General features: G+C 39.6%; 1 protein-coding gene across 1 annotated transcript in view; it reads left to right on the top strand.

Annotated features, from left to right (window-relative positions):
* Positions 1-730: 730 nt before the first annotated feature.
* Positions 731-27,922, top strand: part of TRPC6 (transient receptor potential cation channel subfamily C member 6) — a 78,004-nt gene continuing 50,812 nt past the window's right edge. The window contains exon 1 of the mRNA XM_066175736.1: positions 731-873. Within this exon, the coding sequence (XP_066031833.1) occupies positions 731-873 (143 nt within the window). The remainder of the gene's footprint in view (positions 874-27,922) is intronic.

Here is a 27,922-nt window from a genome sequence, read left to right as displayed (position 1 = left end):
GATTTTCTGGGTGCACTGGATTAGCATTCATTTTCATTGACGCTCTTCCTGGGCCACTTACACGAGGACACAAGTGCAGCGCAGGCTGTACTCCCAAGCTACAGTAAATCCAAGCAAGAGTTCTGTTCCCCGGCCGCGGGGAGCCACCGCCGGCTGCGCCGCTCCTGCCGAATTCCCACGGGAGGGCTCGGCGGGATCCGTTTCAGGCCACCGCGGGCCGTGCCCCGGGAGGAGCGGCGGGAGGTTGGCACGGTCCCGGCGGGGCGGTCAGTGGGACATGGCCCCCGCCCGGGGCAGCGCTGCGGGGCCGGGGCGCGCACAGGGCCGCAGCTCCGCGGGGCCGGGGCGCCGCGGGCGGGGGAGGCGCGCAGGGGGCACCGAAGCCCCAGGGGAGGCGAGCGGGACCCGCCGCCCTCCCTCCTCCCGCCCCTTCCCTCCGGCCGGGGATAGCCGCGCCGGCTGACGCGCCGCAAACTTTGCTGCCCCCGCTCCGAGCTGCGCCTCGCCTGCGGCGCGGCGGGCGGCGGCTCCCGCTGCCGGGAACCGCTCACCGTCGGGAGCCCCTCGCCGCCGGGAGCCCCTCACTGCCGGGGCGCGGAGCGAGCGCGGCCGCGGCGCTGCCAGGCGGGGAAGAGCCCAGCGCGGTCCCGAGCGCCGGCGCCGCCGCGGCCGCTCCCGGCGCGCCCCGAGGGAGCCGCCGCGCAGCCCCGCAGCCCGGCCGCGGGACAGCATGAGCCAGGCGCAGCCCTACGCCCCGCGCAAGGGCAGCTCCCCGGCGCCGGGGGCCCGGCGGAACGACAGCCAGGACTACCTGCTGCTGGACGCGGAGTTGTGCGAGGAGAGCGCCCTGCCGCCCTACGCCTTCTACCCCGTGTGAGTCCGGCCGGCCGGAGCGGGGGAGGCGGTGGCGGGACAGGTGCAGCGGGCGCTCCGGGAGCCGCGTGGGGACCTGTCATCTTCCCCCTGCGGGGGAGGAGCGGGGTGGCTGTGTTTGCCATGGTGGAGGAGCGGCGTTGGCACCGCCGTACCCGGGCCGGCAGGTCTCCTCTGGGCAGACCGTGGTGTCGTCCCGCTGACAGGGAGGGGAAGGGCTCAGCTGCGGAGAGCAGGGCAAGAGACGTCGAGTGTGCATAAAACTGATGGCGTCTAATGGGTTTAATGTAATTATAGAAATATTAACTGCTGGGATCGGTTGCTCCCACCGAGAGAGCGCACATTGCAGGTGTGTGCGTAAAACCATCCTCCTTTCCTTATTGCAAAATGCAAAAAACCCCATCCTCCTATCATTATTTTTGTCAAATCCACGTCGCCTCGTGTAATTTCATAATGTGAGTTTTGGCAGGTAGTTATCTTTTAAAGCCGAGTGCAAGAACCTATGCAATGAAAGCTAAATTACGTAAACATAAATTAGAAAGGTTCCAGGAACCACAACTTAACGTCCACGTCGATTGGTGTGCAATGTTGACAGTGTCCCTTTGGTTATGTGCAGTCAGCATGACTACTGTATTTACCACTTGTTAATGCTTCTGAGGAGAAGCTATCCAGCAGAGGGGGAAATTGGTATTAAGCAATGCAAAATGAGTCCTGAAATCTCAGATGATTGTCAGAAGATGTGTACTTTCTTTTGTACAAATTATATTTTATTGCTTAACTGGTAAATTCCAGTTATCAGTCTCTCCTAATATTTGCTGTTTTATCTGTGAGCCACCTACCAGCCACTTGACAGCTACCTGGATATAAGAAAGGAATAACAACAGCGAAACTGGGAACACTTAAAGGGTTTGAATATTTATCAACTCAGCGAAGAACAACCAGAGTTTTCAAAATTTACTGCTCTATTGCTGTTCTTGAGTGTCTTTGTGGATCACTAATTCAGTATGCTCATGTAGCTGAAATGGGCACATTGGACTTAAACCTCATCTCAGAATATATGAATGCATCTATCTAATGAATCCTTTCAGAAAAGAAAGCCTTATGATGTTTAGTTCAGATTGGTTCTCAGTAGTGGACTAAAGCTTTCAACTAATACAGCAATTCTGAAGTTCTTTTGCCATCTACTCATTCAGAATGGTTGTGCAGCTGTGACAGGATAGATCTTGCATAAGTGTTTCAAATCATCTCTTCAAAGAAAATCTGCAAGTCTGTGGGGTGCTGATAATTTCCCTTCAAGACTGAAGTGAGAAAAGAGCCTGTGCTGGCAGCTCTTGGTCCAGCACATTCCCAGTGTGAGATTGCCTCTCATCACCTCACAGTGGCCATAAAGAAAGCCTGCATCCTAATCAAGTTGCTTTGTAGAACAAGGGTAGCACTAACCACAGGAAGGTATTAAAGGCTTGTTTTCAACATGCACATTAGGCAGGGAGAAGTTGTTCTCTGGGGTTTCTCTGGCTATGGAGAAGAATCATTTCACAGAGGTCCGTAGGTGATGCCTACATGTGGCTGCTGCCAGGACTTCCTTGGCTGGCAGGAATGAATGGAGTGAATGAAACCCAGTGAGTGAATAGGCTCCTCCAGGGTACCTCCCTGGTGATTACCAAGCACAGTTTTTGTATTTTTCTGCCTCACTTGCAGCTGCATCACATTTCAGGGACATTTTGCAGGTACACCTTTTCAGCCAAAAGTCATTAATTTTGCTAGAGGCCTTCATATGGCCAAGAATTTAATAAATAATAAATTAGGCCATGTGTAATCTGTGATCTTTATACTCTTTATCATCTACATGCTGTAAGAATACTTTTCTCTACTTTTTTTTTTTTTAATTCTCCAATTACTGGTTTTCTTGATGTTATTATGGTGATTAATGGATAACAGTACTGCAGAGTACAGCTGATGTCCAAGAAAAAGCTGAGTTTTACCTCCTTTTAAACATTACTGAGAGGGTAACACACTTACTGGTATAGTATGGTGTGTGACTATTGCTTGAAAAGTAGCTTGATACTAAGGAATAGTTTTCGTCAAGTGGTAATTTAGTACTAATGCTGGTGTTACTGAGTATGTTGTTTGTAGAACATACTTTTCATGTGTTGTTTTGTGACTGCTGTTAAGTACTGTAGTTTCTGGATGATAATAAAACCCCACATCATTTATAGAGACCTATTTCCTGTATTTTAGCTTCTCTTTCTGGAGAACAGCTTTATTGTATCCAAGGTAGCTGCTACCTTTATTGCAAAAAAAAAAAAAAAAAAAAAAAAATTCAAGAAGGTGCCTTGAGCTCATCAACTGTGCCAGGTTGGGTCACACAGTCTTTTGGCAGTGGATGGAAGGCTTTTACCTTTATATGTGGTATGATGCAAAACAAAATTTTGTGCTGAAAAATCCTGCTTTTCTTTTGAATTCAGAACCTTAAACAGGAAACCCAAAATTTGGGCAATCTGTAGAATTTGTAAATAAATTATTTCCAAAAGATGAGGCTACTTTTTAAGACTGAAGACTTTTAAGATGTGTTAGAAATTATATGCAAGTAAACATTTTCTTTCTAGTAGTGCTCTTCTATCTAGTCATTGAGTCTTGCTCCTTATGTATCAAGAAATACATTGCAATATACATGGCAGAAGATTGACTTCTGGAATGGAAAAATCTGTATATGTTGGGATTTGTCCCTCCTATGCAAGTATTTCATTGGCAAAGAGCCCAGTTTTGAGGTTTAAAACAGGATAGAAAGTGCATTTTAACATCTAACCCCAAATCTGAGTGCTGATGTGCAGTAGGATTTGGAAGTGATAGCACTTGTATGTAAACTTCCCTGCTGAAAAAATGTTAGTGCAGGACAGATTGTCAGTGTACTAAGCTAGTGAGAAGGCACTAATTCAGTCAGACATCTGGGTATACTGCTTATTTATACTTTGCGATATTTTGCATTGTGAAAAATAAATGTTTTCTTGTGGATGTGAGGAGGGATAACTGTGTATTAAAATGTCCATAGTAAAGTAAATGAGGCACACAAATTACCAGATGAAAATGGGGGGGGGAAAGGGTTCTGATGTGCATAACTGCCTTGAGATATAGACTGTTCCTCAACTTTTGTGGTTTTTCATCTGTTTCTCGAAATTACCATACCTAGTACATACTTACGAATCTATTCTTTGTTAAATAACATGTTTAATGATTTCTTTCCTGCCTGCAGTATAACAGTTTCTGCCATTGACAATGTAATTTTTATCTCTAGTCTCAACTGTCTTGCTTGAAATGACCTGTAAAATTATTTTCTAGACTCTTCATTAGACATAATCTCTTCAGGGAGTGCTGTACAATGTGGCAGCTGTGTTTCAGTGTGTCAGCCTCTTTGTCTTCTGAAAATATGTTGCAATAGTCTTGTTGAGATCAAAAAGGTAGACGAGTTGGTATGGAGGGGGGTCCTTTCCTTTTATAGCCTAGTGTATGGAACAAATACACAAATCATCATGTGATTTAGGTTTGATGGATCTACTTCTTACTGGGCACTGGAAAAAAAAGCATGTCTGAGTCTCTCATATCCTGGGTGACTAAATGTAGTCCCTGAGGTCTTGAATAAAAGGACAACAGCATTGTTATCAAGCCCCAGAAAATCCAGCTTTTAGTTCACTCTGTATCCTGCAAGTAAGTAGAAGAGAATGCTTCACTTTCAACATCACACATTTCTTTATTTACTTCATATTAGGTTGGCTTTTTCCCCCACATGTGTTCATTTTTGATGAAGGCTTGTGGGATTTCTTGGGTTTAGTTGTTAGGCGCTCTTGTGTTCGCTGTGCACACTCGCTAATTGAACTGTGAACTTCTTTGGTCAGCTACAATTTCAAGCAGTTTTCTATCCTAGTACTTCGTAATAATTTTGCTTGAGCCAGTGCAATATATCTGCAAGTTTATTTATACCCTAAATTTCATGTAGTCACCAAACAAATGAAAGTCACCTCCCTGGGGGATGTAATTTTATGAAACTGGAAGATTTCCATGAAAATATAAGTAATTTGTTAAATTTGCATGAGGAAGGTGGAGCAGTGATTCAGAAATGTGTGGGATGTATGTGGCATACTTTTCAGTGTAAATGTTAATAACCAGCATGCTGTTTGTCAAACACTCTCCCAGCAGCATTTGCCACCACCGAAGCTGAAGGTTATAATAATAACTGGCTACTTTAAGAATTTCTGCCAATATTGGTATCCCCAAATAAAGGCACTTTGGCATGGTGGGTCTGCATCATCAGGCTGTGTTAGACTTTCCAGCTCTGCAAACATGAGCAAAAGAAAAGTTTTGGCAGTTAAACTGATGTGTTCGTGATGAATGATGAACTGATGTGTTCATCAAGTTCTTTGTGACTTGGTTTCATACCTCAGGGTCTTACACAGTGCAAGGCAATGCCTTAGCAGAAGGCCTTAAACTTGAAGTGTGCACAGTGTGTCTTATATATAGATTTGTGCACTTGTGACTGTAGCCACTTGCACACAGATCTACTCAACAGGAGGCTTAAAGGATCTGCGTTGATAAGCAGTATTTAAATATAAGTTTTGCTAATTAAATGTGGACAAAAAGCTTAACAGTAATTAAATGGCAGGCAGTGTTCTCTGGAATGGATTAACATTTTTGTCTTGAAGTAGAATGGTTATTATTTGTTTGGCACTGACATACACAGTCAAGTATACTATTTTTAGTGAAATGAAATGTATGGAATATAATGTAAAGATGACTGACTAAGATCTGGGCTTATTTTCTATATCTGTTTCTATACAACTACGCTTTTTCCTACCAATAGTGCATTTGTCAGCACAGCTCAATTGTAATCCCCAGTCTGACATGTTTGAATAAATTTTTGTCAATATTGAAAAAAAAATTTAAAAAAGGCAAGCTTTGGCATTAAGAATAAAATGTGAGATTTACTACCAGAACCCTGACTAAGTGAAATAATGGCATATCAAGTATTGCCATTTTTAGGTGCATTCTCAAAGCTGTGTGGGAAGTGGATAACTTGTTTTCTGGAAGAGTTGAATGTAGTTCCCTTTTGTTAAAAAAATTACTCCTATGAATAAAATACCAGTATTGTGGTTGTGAGCTCAGATGATCCCAGCTCAGAAGAGCATGACTGGAGTTCTTAAAACTTGACTAAACACAGGGTTTTATGTCAGTAAACCTTAACGAAGAGAACAACGAAGTGAGGAGATTTAAAAAAAATATTTAGCATCCATGAAGCCTTTCATGCAGGTGGAACGAAGGACCATAAAACCAAAAGATCATGGTTGGTCTGTAAAAAACAGAATACAGACCACAAGGCCTGGCGGCACTGCAGCACTAAGAATTTTGCAGAGTATTCAGACTGGAGAATTTTCACAAAGCTTTGTGCTGTTAAAAAACCACAGAAGGGTCTGTGTTGGAGGAGACCATAAAGATCATCTAATCCCAACACTCCTGCAATGGGCAGGAATGCCGCTCATTAGATCTGCTTGCTCAGAGCTCCATCCAACCTGGCCTTGGACATTTCCAGGCATGGGGCATCCACAACCTCTCTGGGCAACCTATTCAAGGTGTCTCAGTACCCTCTGAGTAAAGAATTTCTTCCTAACAGCTAATCAAATCTCTCCTGTTTTAGTTTAAAGCCATTCCCTCTTGTCCTATCACTGTCTGCATGTGTCACATCAGCTTAACTAGCAAATAGGTGAGTGCCCAGCAGACTGAAGGGGTGGATTCAGACCTGGTCTGTTGCCTCCTGTCATCTCCTGTCCGCACTGGTGTTAGTTCAGAGGAACACTTGGTTGTGCTCATTTTTCTCCTGGCCCAGCCTGGGTTTCTCCTATTGTGCACATGGACTGACTTTAGGACTGATGACTACTTAGCAGCTTTTCAAAGGGGAAGATTCCCTTATCTTTGAGGGGTGATTTATGTTTTCTTTTCCTTCTGTAAGATGTTTGCCTGCCATCAACATGTTCCAGGTTTTCTGGTCATGATTTCCTCCCCTTACTATGAACAGCTGGGCAGGCCAGACTGATGAACTTTGGTAGTCTTGCTCTGTGTACACGTCCCAGGCCTGCCAAGTAGTAATAGCCCACAGTAAACTTCTATGAGAATTGTTCCTAAGCAACTGTTTTTCACTACAGAAAATTATAAAGCAATTTTCCTTTCTGCTTTTCAATGCAGTAATTGATTTTCTGTGCTAGTTTTAATTCCACTGTGCAAATCTTTAGTTATATACTTTTCTTTCTTATGATAACTTAAAATTACTTTAAATTTTCAAGTCTTATAAAAATTCCGTAATGAAAGAAACATGTACTAGGAATTTCTAGTTTATTATCTTCATTTGTTAAGGTTGTTGTATTGTACATGAAAGTTACGTTTCTTTGGGTTTTTTTCCATCTGGATTTATTAATTTATAGTTAATTCCAGTGAAACTACAATGATCCAAGTGTATTACCTAAAAAAAGCTTTTGAAATGGTAATTGAAAGGTCATAGAGCTTCATTTGGGGATATGTGGGAGAGGAGTTCTTGAAAGTTACACATGTGCTATACTACTGGTACTTATTCAAAAAGAAACCCTGTGCTCTAACTCTCAAGGTTCTCCTAGCCCCGAAGGATAAATGTGAACTCTCAAGGATCTGCCTGTGCTTGTCTTTCGCTTTCCTTTGTCCTGTAGGAACATGTAGTGTAGGATGATTGCTCAGAGGGTTCAAGCTCGCCAAAGGATCATCTTGCTCCAGTGGTGAGTGGATTATTACCTCGTTACCTTGACAGATCAGGTGCAAAGGTAGGCTGTGGGAAGGCAGCAGTGACTCTTCCTCTCTGTAGATTTTATATTCCTCTACCCTTAAGAACAAGTTTCCTATTAATTACTCAGGACAGTTTTTGAAGATTGCTGCTCTTGTGAGTCTCAGAGTGAATCTTGTGAGTCTCGTGTGAAACTTAGAATTGTACTTCTCCCTATACAAGACACAAATTTGTTTTCTTTTAAGTGTAGAAATCTGAGCTAAAAACTGCAACAACCCTTTATAAAAATACAGTTGAAGTGCAGTAGCACTGACAAAGCTAATATGACTTCATTTTCAAGTAGTAGGCACGGAATGAAATTTTTTAGGATACTGGGTATTTTGTGTGGCCTCTCATTGTCAGATTTTCTCACTTCAGGATCTGAAAAACTAAACCATACAATATCAAAAGCTCTTTAGGCTTTTGAAAACTTGGGCTGTAATCCGTATTACTGTTCAAATCCCTTGGATGTCAGTGAGGCTGGGAGTCTGTAACAATGAATTTCTTCCCGGGGAAGACTAAGGAGTTGCAACAACATGACAGATATGTTGGAGGAAAAATAGCAGTATCTTGAACTGGCATCTGAGCAACAAGTAAAACAACCAAAAATTAGGAGGGGAAAGGGACTTAAGTTTCCGAACATACAGTTTAGATTATTTGAAACACTTTGTAGAGCACTTTTAACAAAAAAAGTCAGTAATAGCAGTATCTCCAGGTCTCCAGAATGAGTGCTGAATATGGTACAAAGCTGAATAAGTTAATATTCACTACTTTTCTTCAGAAAAGAATTTTAGAGGTTGAAGTAAGAAAGCTATTTAATCAGTTAGCAACATCTGATATGAGCACATTTGCAGGTAAACTGCAAATGATGTGATAGTGAAATTTCAGAACTTCTGTGTATGAAAAAATGCATATGATAATGCTCTTACCTAACAAGTTGATATATAAAATATACACTGGGATTTCTTACCCACAGCCACTTCCATCCTAGAATCAGCAACAGCATTTCATGCATAACAGGAAGAGAAACTTAAAAAAATCATCTAGGCAGGAATTTACGGAGACAGCAAGGCTAATGCCCCTCATTTTACAAAGCTGTCTGAGGATCTTTCATGACCTGAGGTTTCTATGTTACCGATTTTACATCAAATCTAAAAACCATCAGAAATTTCCCCAGTTATCAGTGAGAGCATTGATAATGCCTTAGAGGGTAAGAATATCCTTTGTGGTTTAACTAGCTTTGTGCAGGATATGGATAAATGAGGAAGGTGCTGGTAGCAGCACAGCTGGGTATCTGTGTGCCTTTTTCAAACTCTGTCTATGACAAAACTTCTGACTACATACAGGTCCTGATGTCTTCAGAGGGCCAGAAAAGGCATGGAAGTACACATTGAGGAGGAGGGGAAATAGGCTCACTGCAGGGGCATGTGGTCCAGTTCCTGTATGTGTTCAGAGACCTGAGGACCGTTTTGGGGAATCAGAATTGAGTGTGATGTAATTTCTGAATAATTTCTATGTCTGGAATAATTCTTTTCGATCTATCAATATTATATTGGCAGAGGGGGAATGTTGCCCCAAATATGGATTTCCAACCAGACAGCCCCTTGGCAGTGGAACAGTACAGCTGAGTGCTCTTTATCATAAGAAGTGTGGAACAAGATTTGTAGCTCTGAACGTCATCTGAAAATGGAAGTGTGTCTGTCTGCGCAAGTTCACATCCAGACTGAGCAGCAGGCTCTTCTTGTGTGTGATGCAGGGTTGGGATCCTGCCTCTTTGCCTGCTGGGGTTGTACTGCTGTGCTATGTCATGATAGCAAGCAGTCAAGATCTCTCCAGCCGTATCATCATGGTGTACTGCCTGTTTGATCAGGTAAACTCAGCTTTTTGTTATGCTTATTGAGCTGGTTCTCATGTTGCTCTAATCAGAACATTTGTCCTGTATATAGGCAATGGGTCATTAGTGGAATATGTTCAGTCATACTAACAGGTGTCGCTGTCTTGGCTGAAGAGTCAGTGATTGATAGGATCACCTTACCTCTCGCTCTGCTTGGTAACCCCTGAGCCTAAGACTGAGACAAAAGATAGAAAAAGACCAAGAAAGCATCTACTATTGTTCTATATTCTTGAAAGTACTAGTTCTGAGAATATGGGAGGCAGTAAATATGAAATTATGACTGCCACATGACTTATCATAAAAAAAAAAGGCTAGCTGCTAAAAATTATGTAACTGGAGGGGATATTCAAAATGAATTGAAAAAGTTATGGATGTACAAAATAAGACTGCCTTTCTTTCCACCTGTCTCCAGTCATCAATTAGCATCTTCCTAAGGATTCAAGGTAATTTCCAGAAAGCAGCAAAGACAGATGAATCTGCTGTATATTCTCATGCACAGGAATGGAACATTGCAGAGTGGGGGGAAAGTATGGTAAAACTATTTTCGTGACACTTTTTATGTGCAGCATCTAGAGAAATGATATGTTGACTAGACTAACTTTATATCCCAGACATCTCTTGTTGCAGAAGAGCATGACTCTCTGTTCCTCACACTTCTGCACTTGCTGCTGCTCCAGAGAGTACAGGAGCAGGAGGATCATGAGGAAAAAAATCCAATTTCTAAGTAAATAAAAATTGTAAGTAAAACTCTGAAAGTGCATGTTTTGTCTTCTGGGTTTATTTCCTTCCACTTCCCTTCTTCTGGGATATCACCTTTTATGCTTGGCAAAAAAAGAACAATTTCATTTTTCCAATAGAGAATATAGATGAAGTCTGTGTTCCCGTTTTCCCAAGTCCCATGTAAAAATGAAAACTGAATAAATCTGAAACTTCTGTTCATGTGGAATGTTACTGGGTTTGTATCTCTTTTCATGGTTTAAAAAATTACTTTCATTCTTTTTTTTCCAAAGAAGTCTTGACAGTGCTGTTCTCAGAGGTATTCTCCATTGGCTTTTTGTTCAGAAGTGTTTTAATATGGCTGAAATAAGAATGTTTGCATTTGAGTTGTTGAAGGCGCCGTAAATCATACATGGATTGACTCAATATAAACTGCTTTTGGATCCCCCCTCCTGGGATGGCTGCAGAGAGGACAGTTCCAGCTCTCTGCTGAACACTTTCTCTCTCTGCATATGTGACTTGACTCCCTCAGCACACAGCGGTACTCAGTGTGTATCTGCTTGTTGGTGTTTGGCTCATGATGTTCTCTCAAGAGACCAGCCCAGGCAAAGCAATTGTGACCAAAACTACACTTTTGTCTCCCTTCAGTAGGAAAATGTAGCTAATTGTGCTGTGGAACTCATGCAAAGTTGTGCATTTCAGGTCAGTTACAAAGCAACCATACAAATGCTTGCTTCTCCTCTACAACGTGAAAGTTTGGATTCAGGTAATGGAGCCTCCCCTTCTCCCTTTAATTTTAATGTATTGGGTTAAAATCTGGCAAGTGAAGTTAGGCAGTTAGACAAGCAAGAAGAATTCCTGATGAAAGGTTTTGATTTTTTCTCAAAACCTGTATATACCACCAAATAAATGAAAAGGCATTTTAGATTCTTATTTCTCCTGCTCTACTTTATTTCTCCAGCAGGAGACTTTCCTTCCATTCCAACAAACTGCTATTGTATGGGTCTTAACTCTGCTAGTGTCCATCCAATTTCATGCAAAAAACCGCTGTATGCTGTTATTCTGCTTTGTTTCACTGGATTCTCTGGATGTTACAATCATCATTCTTTATCACTATTTAACTAAAGAAAGTTTTAATTACATTACAGTTCTTCTCTGAAGCATGTTTCAAATCCAGTATAATTTGGTAATAAATAGGACCATGTGAGAGCTGGTTTTGATTGGTATTTACCATTGTACCCAAAGGTCAGTGCTCCAGATTCTTTCAGTTTGAATCAATGTATCAATTTGAATAAATACCCCTTAGGAAAATTTCTCATCTCTATGTTTCACCATAGCGAATTATTTAGCAGCGAGAGTGAGCAGTGAAGACCAAGTTGCAAGAGCAGTTTCTACTCAGAAAGAACAGAAATCTCAATCCACAACAGTTACCTGCCAGAAAAATATTAGCAAGGCAAAACTGTTCTTGTGTCTCTTCCTTATGTTTTTTTCTTGAAGATAAAGTTTTTCTGTATATTTTGAAACTTTATTTTTCTTCTGTGAAAGCAAACAATATCATTTGAGCTATGATATTAGTCTTTGTCAAGTGATTGACAAAATCCTGCCTATGCTATTCTATTATTGTTACCTAATTGGAGTGCAGTAACAGCTAATGACATTATCATGTGACTAACTAGTTCATGGATTTCTTCTGTTCTGTGGGATCAAAGGCAACATGGAGTGCCTCCTTTCAGTGGAGTTCAGGGCCTTTTAATCTTTTGTGAGTGTCAATTTTTGCAAATGTCACATATTCTGCAAAATACTCTGCAATTATGAAGTAAGAGTACCTGCTATAGGTCTCATTCTATGCGTTTTATCTATCAAATTTGATCACAGCTCTTTTTTAACTTGTGCTGTGTGCTGCACTCACTATAACATCTCAGATCTGAGAAAGCCAAGTGATCTTTTCCTGCTGGAATTGTGTATGTGACTTTCCACCAATTTTGTTTTCTCTAAAAGTGTCACTGAGATCATAATGCCAAGTACTTTATTTCTGCATAGGAGGGAACAATAAACATCATAATTGTTTCTTTATTCTTACAAGGTAGTTAATTTGAATAACAGTAATTACAGATATTACAAATAATCCAAAGTAATTCCTTTATTTTTAAATTGTTTTCCCTTTTATGTAAGCACACATTGAAATGCTAAGGTCTTCTGATCTTCTGCAGGAACTCTTCTTCATCCTGAAGTTATACTGCTGCAGTTTTTATTGTGTGTGTGTTAAGGTAAATTTAATGATAATGTATGGGTTCTTTAATTAGAAGTTCATCAAATTTACATGATGAAAGTGGCTTATTCCTAACACAGATGCAGGCAGAATACCGATGGGCACACTTCATTATTTTCCCACAAACAGAGCTGTTAAAAAAAAAGAGCTCCTGGACATGAATGTTGTATATTGTGCAAATCTTTATTTTATCTGTGAAGGAAAAGTTTACTTGGATTTCGTGTTCTCTCTGAAGTTGTTGAAGTTGCTGAAGCCTTTCATCATAGGTTGAGTTACAAATGCAGTTTCTCAGTGAAATTTTAATTTTGCAGAAATGGATGGTCAGACTTAGAATCATATTAGGTGATGGACACATTTTATTGCATACAAAATATAATGGAAAAACAAATGGATGAGCATATTAAGTTCCTGAATCAGTCAAATGTGACTGTTGGTATAATCTTACTCATTACCTTTTTCTCAATTGTATTTGCTATATTATTGCATATCTGTGTTGTTTGAAACACAATTATCTCTAGGTTAGTTACTGTCTTTAGTATAGTTATACTATCTTCTGCTTTTTTTGCAAAGCACAGACAACTTACTGTTCCTTCTTCCTCAGGTGCCAAGCAGAAAATGTACATGCTGCGTCTGCAGGAGGAAGTTGCTCTATCACTAAACCCTGACAGATTATCCAATTCCAATAGATTTTCTTATTGCCCTTTTCTCTTCAGACATTTCAAAGATCTTTAGTACTTTTTTCTGTACTCTGAGTAGTCCTGAGGTTGTTGGTTGTCAGTTTCCTAATCATGGCTTTCATTTAATATCCAGTCCCTTTTATCCACAATTGCATGCACTCATGCATTTTCAGCATGACATATTCAGCATGGAGAATCCATGATGTTAAAATCCTTATTTTTCTCCCATCCTTATTTTATTGTCAGTTTTCTTCAGTTCAGAGCCCTCACCCATGACAGGTCAAGATTAGTGAGAGGTACACAAAGGAGAACATATTGAAAGATATTAAATTTATAAAAAAGAATAGCATCTGAAATTAAAAAGGAATATGCTCTGAATAATATTTCGCCATGAAAAATTCTGAATGTGGAGACTGTACCTAGGAATTTGATGAGATCTTAGGGTTGTTACATTTCGTATTTTCAGCTTTCCTGAGACTTCAGCTACATTTGATATTAGTAGTCAGATTTACTAGAAATAAATACAGACTGAATAGCTCTTCTGAGGATAAAAATAATCAATTTTTGATTACAACCTAGAAGCTGACTAATCTGATTAAAGCATAATTTATTCCCATGTTGGAGTGCTAGTTCAGTGCTGACTGGAGGGCATGTTGATCTGCTGTTACAAACTCACTGTTTTGTGTCATTCACTGTAGGCTTTATGGTTAAACCATGTAGGTGTGTTTCCCATCATTCAATTAACCATTTTTTAATTTTCTCCTTTTTTCCACTCTTTTCTATCTTTACTTGCATTGCATGTGGAAGTATTGGAGTAATCTTAGTTGCCACATTGTTTCCTGTCTAGGATTTGTACTTCACAACTTGATGGGTTTTTTTTGTAAACTCTGTGCTACAGAGGATAATAATAATTCTACTGGAGGTCTTGTGCATGTTTTTCTTAAAGAATGCCCAGTAGTCTTGGTTTAGACCAAGCAATAAAAATTAATAAAGCGTTATAAAAATAAAGTGAAAGTGATGTATTTACACTTGCTACCTTTAGCAGCATTTCTCTGACCAAGTAGCAGAGGAATCAGCTACCTGAAGAGCTATCTTTTTAAGATGTTTTACATTACTTTTATCATTCTTTTTCTAACCATCTCCAGGTCTCCTGTTCAAGATGATTTTTGTGTTTGTCTGACCTTTTCTGCTGATACCATACCCTATTGCCTGGCACTACAACTGTGAAATAAACTGTGCCAAAGGTAATTGTGAGAATTGTGTCTGACTCATGCCAGAAGTAATTGATAGCTCTAGAAGAGCAGGGAGGAGGAGTAAAACAAGACCTTGTGAGTTTGGTCTGAATTCTGTTCAGTGTTTCACCTTGTTCTTGAATCCCCCATGCAGTTCCTGGATTGCTGTATTGCAGCTGGATTTAGATGCATTCAGTATCTAGGATGAGCTCTATAATCTGTACCATGTGATAAATGTTTGTTTTCCTTCCTTTTATAGATATATATGTAACATATGCACATGTTCATGCATGTTCCCCTTTCCCCCCTTTTTGAAAATAGATGGCATTAAATGGAATTAAAGGAAATTACCCTCTTTCATTAAATGATCGAAGTAGAGAGAACTCAGCAGAGCTCTTGACAATGCCAGCACAAGCTTGTGTTGTTATCCTGTCACTATATTGTTGTGTTCCTCCTCATCTGCTGAAAGTTCTGTGAGTGTATGGTCTCTGGACCTTACATGAAACAAATTGTGTAAAGGCAGTCAGGAGTTCCTTCTCCCTCCCCATCACATGGCACCCCGAAGGGGCCTTGCATCTTCTGAGCTAAGGAAGTGCATGGCACTGCTGGCTGGATATCCTTCAGTAGGCTTACCCAAAGATGCAGAGGGGGTCAGGGAGAGGGTAGGAGGACCATGTCTTTGTCCCACATAAAAGAGGTGTCTGGAGTGGCCAGGCTTGTGGGGTGCACTTTGTACACACAGAACTGTTCTATCTGGTTTTGTGTCTGGGGAGATAAAATCCCAGACCTGGGAAGCAGGCAAGCAGTGTTACAGAAGCTGCTGCTTCTTCTGAGGCTGTCACTGAGTATAGGGGCTCCATTCTGGCAGAATAGTTATTAACTTACGACCAGGAATGCATGAAAGAAACATTGTTAGTAGCGTAAAAAATGTGAGGACTACAAGGCACTTGATAGCTATTCGTTTGTTTTGACAAATGGGATTCTCTGTGCTTAAATTGTAGTTCTGTAAGCTTTTGAATTAATATGTACACAAAAAGTGTGTAGGGAGCAGTGGAAGTAATATGAAAATGTAAATTATTTAAGCTTATGCATAAATGTGTATTCAACCTTAAGACCCCTCCAATTCAGAAAGCACTTTACCCTGGGATTAAGTCTTAATGGTTTTAAGGCAACTAAAGTGAAGAACAACAAACTTCTTTTATGAACTTTGACTTTGGTTACATAAAAGGAAGTGGAAAAAACCCACTCTAATATTTTACTATTCTTTTACTTCTACTAAAATATTTTTTCTGGTTTCACATATGTAGTAGATTCATTTTACTGACCTTAAAAAAAAGACTTTTGAATATACTAAATCAGTTCATTTAATTTTCCCAGTGTGCATATCGTATCACACTTCTAAACATGATTCTGGCTTTCTGTGCTTCTAAATTTTTTAAAATTATTTTTATTATTTATTACATTTGGAAGCATAAAATTAAATTTCCTCTAGTATTTAATTGAATATTAATGAGTCATTTAATCGAGGTGATAATGAGTGAGAAATTTTGAAAGGCATAAAAATTTACTTCTGACATTTAACATTAGTTAACAATGTTTATGTGATTTGATACAAGGATGGGTAGGCATGGAAATATTATACTTTTATTGAGCTAATCTGTTTCTGTGTGTGGATTTTATAAAGCATGTTATATGGCATTAATGCACTTGTCAGTTTTGCAGATTTAAAGGGGTTAAATACACAAGTTGGTTTGCATAAATGAAGATTGACAGATGATTTGGCATAGAGGAGCAGTAGGATGTTTATCTCCTAAGAGGTTTTATTGACGGTAAGGTATTAGAATGAGAATTAATTTAACACTGATGCTTTCTTCTTGCTACCTGAGATAATTTAAACATGTCAGCACTGAGTAGTGGTGTTAACTCACAGTAGAGTCAGCACAGAGAATCACAGTGTTTCATGTCTGGTTGAAGAGCAAGAAATTGAGAATAAGTGCTGCCAACTACAGGGAAAAAATCAGCCACTGAATTAATTTTAAAGAGCAAATTGTAGTACCCAAAACCTGGATATATCTGAGAAAGTCTTTAAAAACATAGAGTGTATATTGGCTTTAGACAAATCGTTGAACTTCAGATATTCTTACAGATGATAGTCAAGATGGGAGAACAATTGCTGTAGTTGTATAGTTCCCCTGCAGGAGCCTTGAAACTTGTAAGTTTTAGCTTAGTTTATCCATCTCACATCTCTGCAGTTTGTTTATTGAAGGTAAACTGTAGTTGACTGGGTATTGCTGGACTTGTGTAACACTTTCTAGTTATAAAAATTGTGCTGTTTCCTGCACTTCTCCAGATATTTACTGGTTGGATTTACCTTGTGCAGGCTGAAGGGCTGTGTGGATTCTTGATTACCTGGATGGCTTACATTCTTACTGATTAAACTGCCTTTTGTGTTGTGTCTTGTGAAGGGTGTTGTGTTTTGATTTGAGAACCTTAAGAATGTGCCTTTTTAGTTGTTAAAAAAACCAGTTGGATGACTGGATGATTTCTAATTCGCAAAACTACAAAAATAACTTTACTGTCATCCACTTTCTTTTCACAGTTCAGGCCTCTTTATCTTTATCTTTGGAGTTCATATAATTTACAAAAACAATTCTTTGGAATCATGGTACAGATGATGTCATAAATGCAATTAAGTGAGACAAAAATATAATGGGGATAATGGGGCATTTATGCATGTCAACATAACTGGGAAAAGACAAGTGGTTTCAGAACAGCTTGCACCATCTGGAGATCACCCTTATTTATGGCATTGACTGTGGGAAGGGAGCAGTGTTTGTGCAAAGTTCATCTAGATGGACAACACTGAGTTATATTTTATTTGAAGACTAACTTGTTATGAACTTTCAAAAGCCATTTTTTTCATACATGCAAAGCCCTCCAAATAGTAAATTTATTTTAAGATTATGAAGATTAATTTTTCTGATTATGGATGTTCATATTGTAACACCACTTACAGAATGAGGAACTTACTGCATGGGCAACTGTAACTACTGTGAAAACAAATGTCTTTGTATCTGACACTGGATTTAAAGGATCTCTGATTTTGTGACTTTCAAATGAATTTTCTAATGTGAGTTTCAAGGTTTGATAAAGTTGCCTGTGTATGATTGTGGCAGAATGTTTTTATGTGCAGTCTGTCAAAATTTATCCTGCTGAAAAAGTACTAGTCTGTCAGCAACTCAGTACTCATTTAGCTGTATTTTTCCAGTTACAAGTGTAATAACTTCAAGGAAAGTTAATGGTGACTTTCAAGCCTGAAAAAAGACTGAAATATTCTCCATTTTAAAGTTACATCTCAAGATATATAGTACACTTTCAAGCTGAGAGCTTTCATTAGGGACTTCTATATTGTGAGTTGATCTAATTTTGATTTTGGGACTTTTTGAACCTGATAGAGGTTATGATCTGTTTTTCTGCAATAGGTGAAAGTTTCCAACTCAGGGGGAATGTATACCCTGACATCCATATCCTAGGGCAAGTTCAGTGAAGCAGATTATTACCTATGCTTTCTTTACTCTAAAATGTACATTTCAATGACCAAAACTCCTGTTTAGAGCCTGAAGGCATCATCACACTTGACACAATAATTCAAAATACAAAGGCTCTGTAACATATTCTCATGTGGGTATTGAAAGGCCAAAGGGTTGTGTAGATCACCAGCTGGAGTCCTTAAAATTTAGAAGCCCTTCCACCTTCAAACAAGCTTGAGCATCCTAAATATGGTCAATAACTAGAAATTTATGAAATATCATTGGTAAAACTAAATTTGACGATGAAGCTACTTTTCAGTCAGATGCTCAGAGGAAGAATTAGAAATCTGTCTCTTAAAATGAAATTTTGTATAGTTGATTCAAAATTTGTTGTAAAAGGAATATGGAAAATATTAAATTTTTTTTCAAAGCCTATCAGAAGCTTTCAGTTCTAAAGGCAAACAATCTTTTCTTTGCCATTTCAGTTTTTAATAGCTCTATCAGATAGGAGTGATATTTTGTGGCTAATGCATGGTGGATGTTCCAGCCCCATTTTAAGAACAGAATACAAAGTTTTAGAGAGAAAATTGAGGGAAAGAATAATAACACAAAATGTAATGTAGCACACTGCCAGCTACTGCAAGGTCAATTGTATATTAATTAGAAGGACAATAGGAGTTATTGTACCAGGACTCAATAATGCATTTGATATAATGTCATGTAGGAATTTATTTGTTAAGTTAGGAAATACTGTTGTCATTGAAGAAATTGCTTTGGTGGAAGGAAGTAAGGGGTTCAATTCTGGTTTCCAAATGTTTAATTTCTACAGTTTTTCATGATGTAACTCCTAGCCTAGTTCAAGGAAATAGGTTTCTCTTTTACCTTTGAAGCATTACGTAGCTGGAATTTTTTTGTACACTGTAGGTCCTCCTAGATTAAGAAGAAGCAATCCGTTTCCGTCGATTTTTTCTCAAGAGCTCTTTTCTTGACTTTTAATAATTTATTACCACCCATCACACCTTGCTGGTGATGATTTGGTCCATATTCAATGACTTGTAACATAGTCTCTCAGAACAGTTCCTGTTTCTTATGTTTCTCTGCTTCCAAAATATACTTACTTATTCATTTTCTGTGTGGAAAGGGAGGCTACATTTATAATGGTGGATACTGGAATGCAGTTTTCTATGGTATTAAATTCGTCATAGAGTCACCAAATCTTAGAGCAGCGTAGGCTGAAATGAACCTGTTAAAGTAATTTTGACTAAACCCCTGCTAGTCCAACTAGTTCATGTTGCACATGGTATTGTTCAACTGAGTTTGAACAATTTCAATCTCCAGCAGTGGAGACTCCTCAAAATATTTTGTTCGTCTTTGCCACGGCAGAGCATTTTTTCTTTAAACCAAATCTGAATTTCCTGTGTTGCAACTTCTTATTGCAACTTCTTATTCTACTTGTCATTTCACTGACATGAGTCTGGCTCAGTTATCTTCATATCCTTCCAACAGGTCTTCATAGAAAGCAGTTAAATCTTTACCTCAGCTTTCTTTCCTTAAAGATGGCTAAGAACCGTTTCCTTAATCTCTTCTTTCATTTCTTGAGCTCCAGCACCCTTGAGCACTTGTTGGACTTGCCCTGTTATGTCCATGTCTTACTTTTGTGCTGGACACAGTACTCCAGATGTGCCCAACGGAGTCTCAACAGTGCCCAGTAAAGTGTAGGGATGACTTCCCTTGATCTGCTGGCAGCACTGTTACTGATACAGCACTGTACAGGGTTGATTGTCCTTGCCAAAAGGGCACATTGCTGAGTCTTCTTTACCTCGAAGACCTTCAGATCATTTGTGGAATGTTGCATATTCACCAGCTGTTCTCCAGCTCGTTGCATTGGTTTTATCTGTCTTGGACATGCACTTTGCAGTTGCCTTTGCTGAAGTTTATCATGCTACATTTAACCCACTTCTGTGTCCTGCCCTTTGAGCAGCAGCCCTACCTTCCAGTGTGTCAGTGCTGCCACCATCTTCCCAAAGGTGTGCTCTACCTTGTCATCCATGTCACACATTAAACACTATTGAACACAAGTTTTCTTCCAGGAGAAACTGTTCCAGTTCCAGTTCCAACTGGTAACCAGCTGTAGCTGGGCTTCGCAGTGCCTATTGCTACCCTTTGGGCACAAATGCCCTAGCATTTTTGTGTTCACGTTATCCTGTCCCTCTCCTAACTAGACCATGTCAATTTGTCTATCCCACTGTGGGGTCATATTGAAGGCCTTGCTAAAATCAAATTATGCCATTGCTCTGTCTTGGTGCAGGGAGCTTGACATCTTGTCAAGGAAGGAAGTCCAATTGTCTGGTGTGATTTGCTGTTTAGTAAATTGATGCTGCCTATTCTGCCTTGTTAGCCTTCATGTGTGGGAAATGTCTTTTAGGAGAATTTACCACAGACTTCTTGAGATACTGAGATTGGGCTGATTCACTGAAAGCTGTGCACAGTTTACCTCTGGGGAAGCCTTTTTTTTGAAAATGTGTACAACATTGGCCTTTTTCTGGGCATCGAGAATCAGGAACCTTTCTCAATTTCCAAAACCTTTGAAAGATAGTAGATGATAATCTGGTATTGGTATTGGCAAGGTCCCTCAGCAACTTTGCATGTGTCTAATGTGATCAGTTGTACTTGTGTATATCCAATTGGCCCAATTTAATCTTCTGGTAACGTAGACAATGCTTTACCCCCCTGCACTCTCACAGTTGGCTCACAGACTTGACAAGCTTTTCCCACCAAGGTAAAGAAAACACCAAGCTCCTTAGACTTACTCATTCCATTAGGTTCACTGCCACATTGAGTAATGGACCTATCTTCTCTTCAGCCTTCTTTTTTTACTATTTGTTTTCTTTAAAAACCTTTAGAGTTACTTTTCATTTCCTTTGATAATTGTAACTTTACCCCGACTTTGGTTTACCTAGCTCTATCACTATGTGGTTGAACAGTATCTTTGTATTGAATCAAATTGTTTCCTCCTTCTTCCACCATCCTTGTGCTTCCTTTTTACACCTATGCTCAGTCAGGACATTGTTGTTCATCCATGCTGGCTTTCTATAGTGTTTTTTTGGTGTATCACAAATGGTTGTTTTCATACTTTTGCGGAGGGTGTCCTGAAAACCGACAAGTCCACCTTGACTTTTTACCTTCCCACGGGATGCTGCAGAGAAGCTTTCAAACCAAGGTCATGTTTACTCTCCTGAAGTTCAAGACTCATTTCTATTGTTTGTCTTGCTGCCTACTTTCAGGGTTTTGAACTGCACAACTTCACAGTTCCTGATGACAAGGCTGCTGATGCCTTTGTGTGTTATACCAATTCTTAGTTTGTGAGTAAAAGGTTGGAAAGTTCCTTGTCGTGCTTTTTGCCTAATCCACATACATTGTTGCAAACAATTCCTTTAACAGTTTAAAAACTGAGAGTGTTTCTGGACCTGTTTCCAAATGTTCATTTTCATGCAACCACCCTGTTCTCAGCAGTAATAGAGTTTGCTGGAGCTGAGCACAGTGACTGATGTGAAACATTCATTCTAACCAGCGTAGAGGTGTAGAGGTCGCTGAGGATTAGCCTCACAGGCCTGCCGTCCAAACAGTTGACTAAACTTGTGATGAATGCTCTACCAATTAGTGCCAATTAAAAGAACACATTTCTTTGTTTTGTAAAAGAGGGCTTTCGTCAGCTCTAAAAAGGAGAGAGGTACAGAACAAATGATAGAGAAATTTAAGCGTCTGTCTGTATGTGTTCCCCCAAGCACTCAGCCAGTCCTGACCTGGGAAAGTTTTTAAGTAGAGAGTTCACTGATAGTAAGGGACAAGTGATCCGTCTTAACAACCTCTTCCCTCCTCCCCCCCCCCCCCCCCCCCCCGCCCATGCTATATTAGTTTTCCTTGCTCTAAAAGTTTGCTTCCTGCTGATTCTAGAAGGAAAGCCTGAAGGAGTAGCTGATGCTCTTTGATTAAACCAGTCTGTACACACTTCCAAAGCCCTGTACCTGACACATCGTGGAAAGCTTCCAGGATCACAGTGTCCTTTCCCCATTCCCATCTTCCCCACCCCACTCCTGTCTCTATATGAAAGAACCTCTCATATGCAGGTTGGGAGGGAACTGTATAACTCTGCAGTTTTTTTCAAAGCGGAGTTTGGACTAAATCTTAATAAATAAATCTTCTATGACAGTTAAATTTAGCTGCATATTATAGCCATAATGTAACCATTGAAAAGAATCTTCCCTGACAATACACTGGAAGGCAATATATTTATAGTTACACAATGGAGGTGTAAATGTGTTCTCAAATATTTCTAATAAAATGAAATGTGTCATAGTAGCAAAAAGGAGAAATTGGCTGGAGCAACACTTAGGAATTTATTGTATGATAGTATTTAATTGAAAAGTAAGTCACAGTATGATTTGTTTTTTGGTTTTTCTTTTACTGATTGCAATGTTTCTGGTAGATGTTTTACTTCCATTAACTCCTCTATATGGTACTTCTTACCAATTATGAAGGTTTTGCATTTGTAGTGGCGGAATTTAAGTCTGTGTGTTGATGTAATTCTGCAGTGATGGGCATCTCCTTCTGGATGGAGATGATATGACTTGTACTGAACTGGAGCTCTGCAGCCAGGACAGGTTGAACCTGGCTCCTGCAGAGTCCCCATCTCATCATCAGTCAATGCTGCTGGAGATGCGTTGTGGCTGGGTACTGTGGGTTGTGTGTCTGCTGACCCATGTTTACTCCAGTGCTGCAGTCAGTTCTTTGTCATTATCCCAGAGTGATGGGACACTGCAGGAGTCCTATGGACTCAATAGCTTCAATTTCTTGCCAGCATGGAAGCTGTAGGCTGTTTTGTGCAGTGCAAGTTCACAGAATCACAGAATAAGCTGAGTTGGAAAGGGCCCACTGGGATCATTGAGTCTCCTGGCCCTGCACAGCACCATCCCTAAGAGTGACACCATGTGCCTGAGACCATTGTCCAAACACTTTCTGAACTCTGTCAGGATGGTGCTATGACCGCTTCCCTGGGAACCGTGTTCCTGTGCCCAAACACCCTCTGAGTGAAGAACCTTTTCCTGGTAGCCAACCTAAACCTCTGCTGTCACAGATTCAGGCCATTCCTTCAGATCCTGTCACTGTGACCAGAGAGAAGAGATCAGTGTCCCTCCACTTCCCCTCATGAGGAAGCTGTAACTGCAATGAGGTCTCCCCTTAGTCTCCTCCAGGTTGAACACACAAAGTGACCTCTGCCACTCCTCATACGATTTCCCCTCAAGGCCCTTGACCGTCATCACTGCCTTCCTTTGGACACTCTCTAATAGCTCTGTCTCTGCAGCACACTCCCACTGTGTATATTTTCACAGCTTCTTCATTATCTTTGTGCTGATACACTGCTAATGAGTGTTCGGGTGCACTAGCTATGTAGGAATATTGGTTTGCAAAAAATAAAAATGCTTATGTGCTGGTAAATCTCAAAGGAAGGAGATTTCCTGAGGATTTCCATAGCAGCAAGTTCATGACTGAAAGAAGTATCAGCCATAAGTCAAGATGCACAGAAGGTGGATAATTTTTTTTTGTGCTATGCAAAAGTTTCTTACTGGAATTTTTGTTGTTAAACACAGATTGTTTTCTTACTGCTGTGTCTGATACGTGCTTTCCCCATATTAAAGACAGGTGGAGAAAGGACATAGCAGAAGTCTGCAACTAGTTACAGCAAAAAGACTCATCAGCCTAAAGTTTAATTCATCCTGAAGAACAGAAAACCTTGCTAGATGAATAATGGTTTCTTTAAAAGCTCCTCACATTTTATCAATATTGCCTCCAACATGAGAAGTCACATAAATTCCTCCTTCAAATCCTGTAGAAGAAATTTACAAATATTTTATGAAATACTTTGATACAATTTTTAAGAGTTTTCTTTAGTTCCAACCACAGATTTCAAAAGTAGTTTTTTTAAGTTTATAATTTTCATAGGTATTTGTGATTGATTATTATAGAACTCTGGTTTCAGCAGATAAGCATAAAGAATTTCCATCAGAAAGTTTATTGAGATTCCTCTTTTCATATAAATCACTTCTATTTCATGAGGCTGTGTTTGAATAAATATGTCCAATGTTTCTTGGTAACATAAGAACAAGCAGAATTGCAATAAATTGTGGAAATGAGGCAATGAGAAAATTAGGAATCTTTTACTCCTCCAGTAAATTCACATCTGAAAAGTGAAGACAGGTTTCTTGAGCATTTCTCAAAATCATTCCCTGAGGATTACATAACATCAATGAGATTCTGTGGTGACAGGATACAAGGATTTATACTTCTCTATAATGGATTCAAATCCACTTTGTGCTGTTATAACTGGGGGAAAGATCCTTGCCTAACTAAAAATGTCATACTTAATTGAACTTCAAGAATCTAACTTCAAAATTATTAGTAGCCTCTTGTTCTGTGTTCATAAGAAATTAACTGGCATTCTCATTTTAATTCCACGTATACCATCAGGATATATGCATCTAGGGTTTCTGGCTGACTACAAAATTAGGTATTTCATATAGATTATATAAATAGCTTGCTGTTCCCATGGGGAACCTATGCATGGGTACATATTCAGAGTCCTGCTCAGGTGGATGCCAGCTTGGCCTGAACTTGCTCTTAGCTCGTAAATGCCATTGGTATGGTGCAGCACTGGGATTATGCACTCAGTGGGAAGGCAGATGGCTCAGGCTGAATTTGTGGTTTAGCTGTGAATTCTCAGCTTTGCTCTTGGTGGAGGTTCACATCAGGCCAGCTTAGAAAGTCAGTAGAATGAACCTTTGCCTACAGGCAGTAATTGTACAGATGTCAAGAGTGTAATTTTTATGTCCATTAGTGTATTTGCCCAGGAACTTGCATTCGGCTTTTCTGCTGCATGAGGGAAAAGGAGAATCTTGCAGTGATTCAAGTGTATGACCTATTCTACTTCTACCATTGCCCTAAGTGTAATTAAGATACTGCAGTGTTGCTTATTAATAACGTATTGATTACAATCTTTTGCTTCCACTAAAATATTCCTTTCTTTGCAGTTTTATCTTGATTTCATATTTCAGAAAACTTTGAAAGTCTTTGTTTCTTCCCACTGCTCTATTTTTCCACCTATCTCAGTACTTACCTTCACAAACAGGTAAAAGATTGCAAATTACCTACATAGAAGGATTCAGAAAACCCGGAGGATCCTGATATGGCCATCAATTATAATGAAATTGCTATGCTGTTCATTTTGAATGACTTTTCCTCACTTTGTTTCATTTTCTAGAAAATATCTTGACGTAGCATAAAACAGGTTTAGTCATAGAGATGTCATGGGTTGCAATGTCAGTTTCTTTCAATTGTTTAAGTGTTCCATTCTTCAAACTCCCTCCTGTTTCAGATTCACATAAGCATTAGTCCAGATCCGTCCCAAATATCTTCTAATTGTACGATAATATTTACATTTTTACATTGCAAACAGCACGTCCAGAGAAAACAGATGGCTCATTTTTTCTAATAGATGTAATTCTGAATTGATTAAAAAAAAAAAAAATGAAGAAAGAAGAAAGAAAACCAGGAAAAAAAGCTGCTGCTTCTTGTACAAAGGACTTTTTTGATTTTAGGAGTGTCATACATTTGTAATGGATGCAAGACCTCAGGATTTTTTGCCTCCCTTTCCTCTTAAATTCTTTTCTTCTCTTTATTTTGTTATGTCCCCTGTCCTTGGAAATATATGGGGGAAGGGAAATTTTGTCATTCAGCTAGCCATGTTTCCTGGGATATGCAAGGTTTATTATTTGTTTTGGAAACACAGGAGCTTTATTAGGGTTATTCTTGGGCATCTGCTCTCTACACATTTTTCTTTCAGGACCCAATGTGCCTTTTCCAACATTTTGAGCATACCCAGCAATTTCATACAACACCTGTAAATGGGATCAGTAACTACTAGGAACTGAATTGAAAAAATTATAATTTTGTCACTCATAAACTTGTTGGTCGCAAAAGTACCAGACAGCATCTCACACAACAGGTTTCTGCTCAATTTCTAGTCCCTAGTCTGTGTCTGTACTAATAAATGAGTAAGTGCCAGGGAATGTTCCTGGGCAGCAGATGTCACTCTGTATGGCTAAACTGTTAGAATGGTCCCTGGTATGTTTTTGGGATAAGCCAAGTAGCATTACCAGATATTCCCACGCACCACTCAGGAGTTAACCCAGGCCATGGAAAATTTCCATTAGCTAGTCTGAATGCTGCCACTGTGTTTTTGTAAATAACAGGGTTTAATAAAGGGTGAAGGGCTGTTCAGCACCAGTTCACCTTTTGGTATAGATACACCAGTTCCCATATGTGTGTCCCACATAAACTCTAAAACATAATTTTCTTCAGCTTTCCTTCCGCTGTCTTGAGTCTTCCAAAGAAAGATTAATTTACTGGCTGAAAGGCAATCATAGCATGCTCCAGACATACAGTCCTCAGCATGGACAGGGACAGGAGCAGGACAGTGGAACAAGCAGCAGAAAGCACCTGCAATTCTCTTTCTCTATAACCATACATGATGTGTCCTGTTCCGAGCACAGAACAATTACTTTGACTCTTGCTTCCTGAATTAAAGGGAGGAATCTATATTTTCTTGGGGAATTATTTGTATTGCAGTAACTTGAAACCTTCAAGGACCAGTGTGCCAGAGGCAGCTCGCTAGCCTTCCCTGTGATCCAACAACTCATTGCACTTAGCACGTGAGATCAAGAAGAGTGAATAGACAAAACAGAGTGGTGTGCTGAAAGCCAGGGAAATGGATGAGCTTCATCCTCTCCATCTTGGATTGGGTCCCAAGTGTGAACATTTATATCTTAATTATAGGGTTAAACTCAAGTACACACAGAAAATATGACACGCAAAATTTGTCTGTATTTAGATAGGTTGACTAATATTTTACACAGTGCAGCAAAGCACAATACATTTTTTTAGAGTTTTCATTTTGATATGCAGTGACAATACACTGGACATACAGCCAAGTCATACAGTAAAATCCCAGCCTCAATGAAGTGAGCAACAGGGCTTTATATATTCTTTGATCAAGTAAGAATTTTATCCCTGTAGGTTTTTCATGGATGTTTATTCACTTGTTTTGTTTTTCAAGGATTGAAATTCTCATACATTGTGCTGACTAAAGTAATATCATGGCATATTTTAATAATGATTCATCTCTTCCAAACAGATAGCATTATTTCATCTCATTACAGGACTTTTCAGACCCTTTTTGAACATTAAAGGTCCAGACCAGTTCCCACACAAGTCAGTAACATTTGGATCAGATTCAAGGAGATGTTTGGCTTTATCTAGCTTATGCTGCCATGGTGAAAATGCAGCTGAATGGGGAATGGGGAATTTTCACAGCATTATTTGACCTTTTGCAAGAGCTTAGATTGAATATCAGAAAAGTGTGCTTTCAAGAGGGCATTGGTTCTTACATAAATCTCTCTGATTCATGCTTTAAATCTAATTTCTGGTACAACTTCTAGCTAAATTCCCTGCATTCTGCTTTACAGAATGGCAGAGTTTGAAAAATGGCATGCTTCAATTTACAGACAATGTTACAGTCAGAATGATTTGAGGATGTTGGCAAGGTAAGATTTGGGGACAAAGGCGATACCTTTCTGTACCATTTAGTGTAGACCTGAGTCGGAGCATGAAAAAGTCTTAATCCTCTCAGATAATTTTGGTGATGTATATGAAGGATATGGAGGTACTTACATCTCAACTAGCTGTGCTTAACTCTTTTACAAAAAGTGGAGATAAATAGACACTTCTAGTGTGCAGTTCAGTTTAGACATTTACTTGGGGCAGTGAATCATGCTGGGGATGGGCT

Source organism: Chamaea fasciata, unplaced genomic scaffold (genome assembly GCF_029207755.1).
Source record: "Chamaea fasciata isolate MVZ Bird 193981 ecotype frontalis unplaced genomic scaffold, bChaFas1.0.hap1 SCAF_2, whole genome shotgun sequence".
Classification (NCBI taxonomy): domain Eukaryota; kingdom Metazoa; phylum Chordata; class Aves; order Passeriformes; family Sylviidae; genus Chamaea; species Chamaea fasciata.
This window is presented reverse-complemented; position numbering and strand designations above follow the sequence as displayed.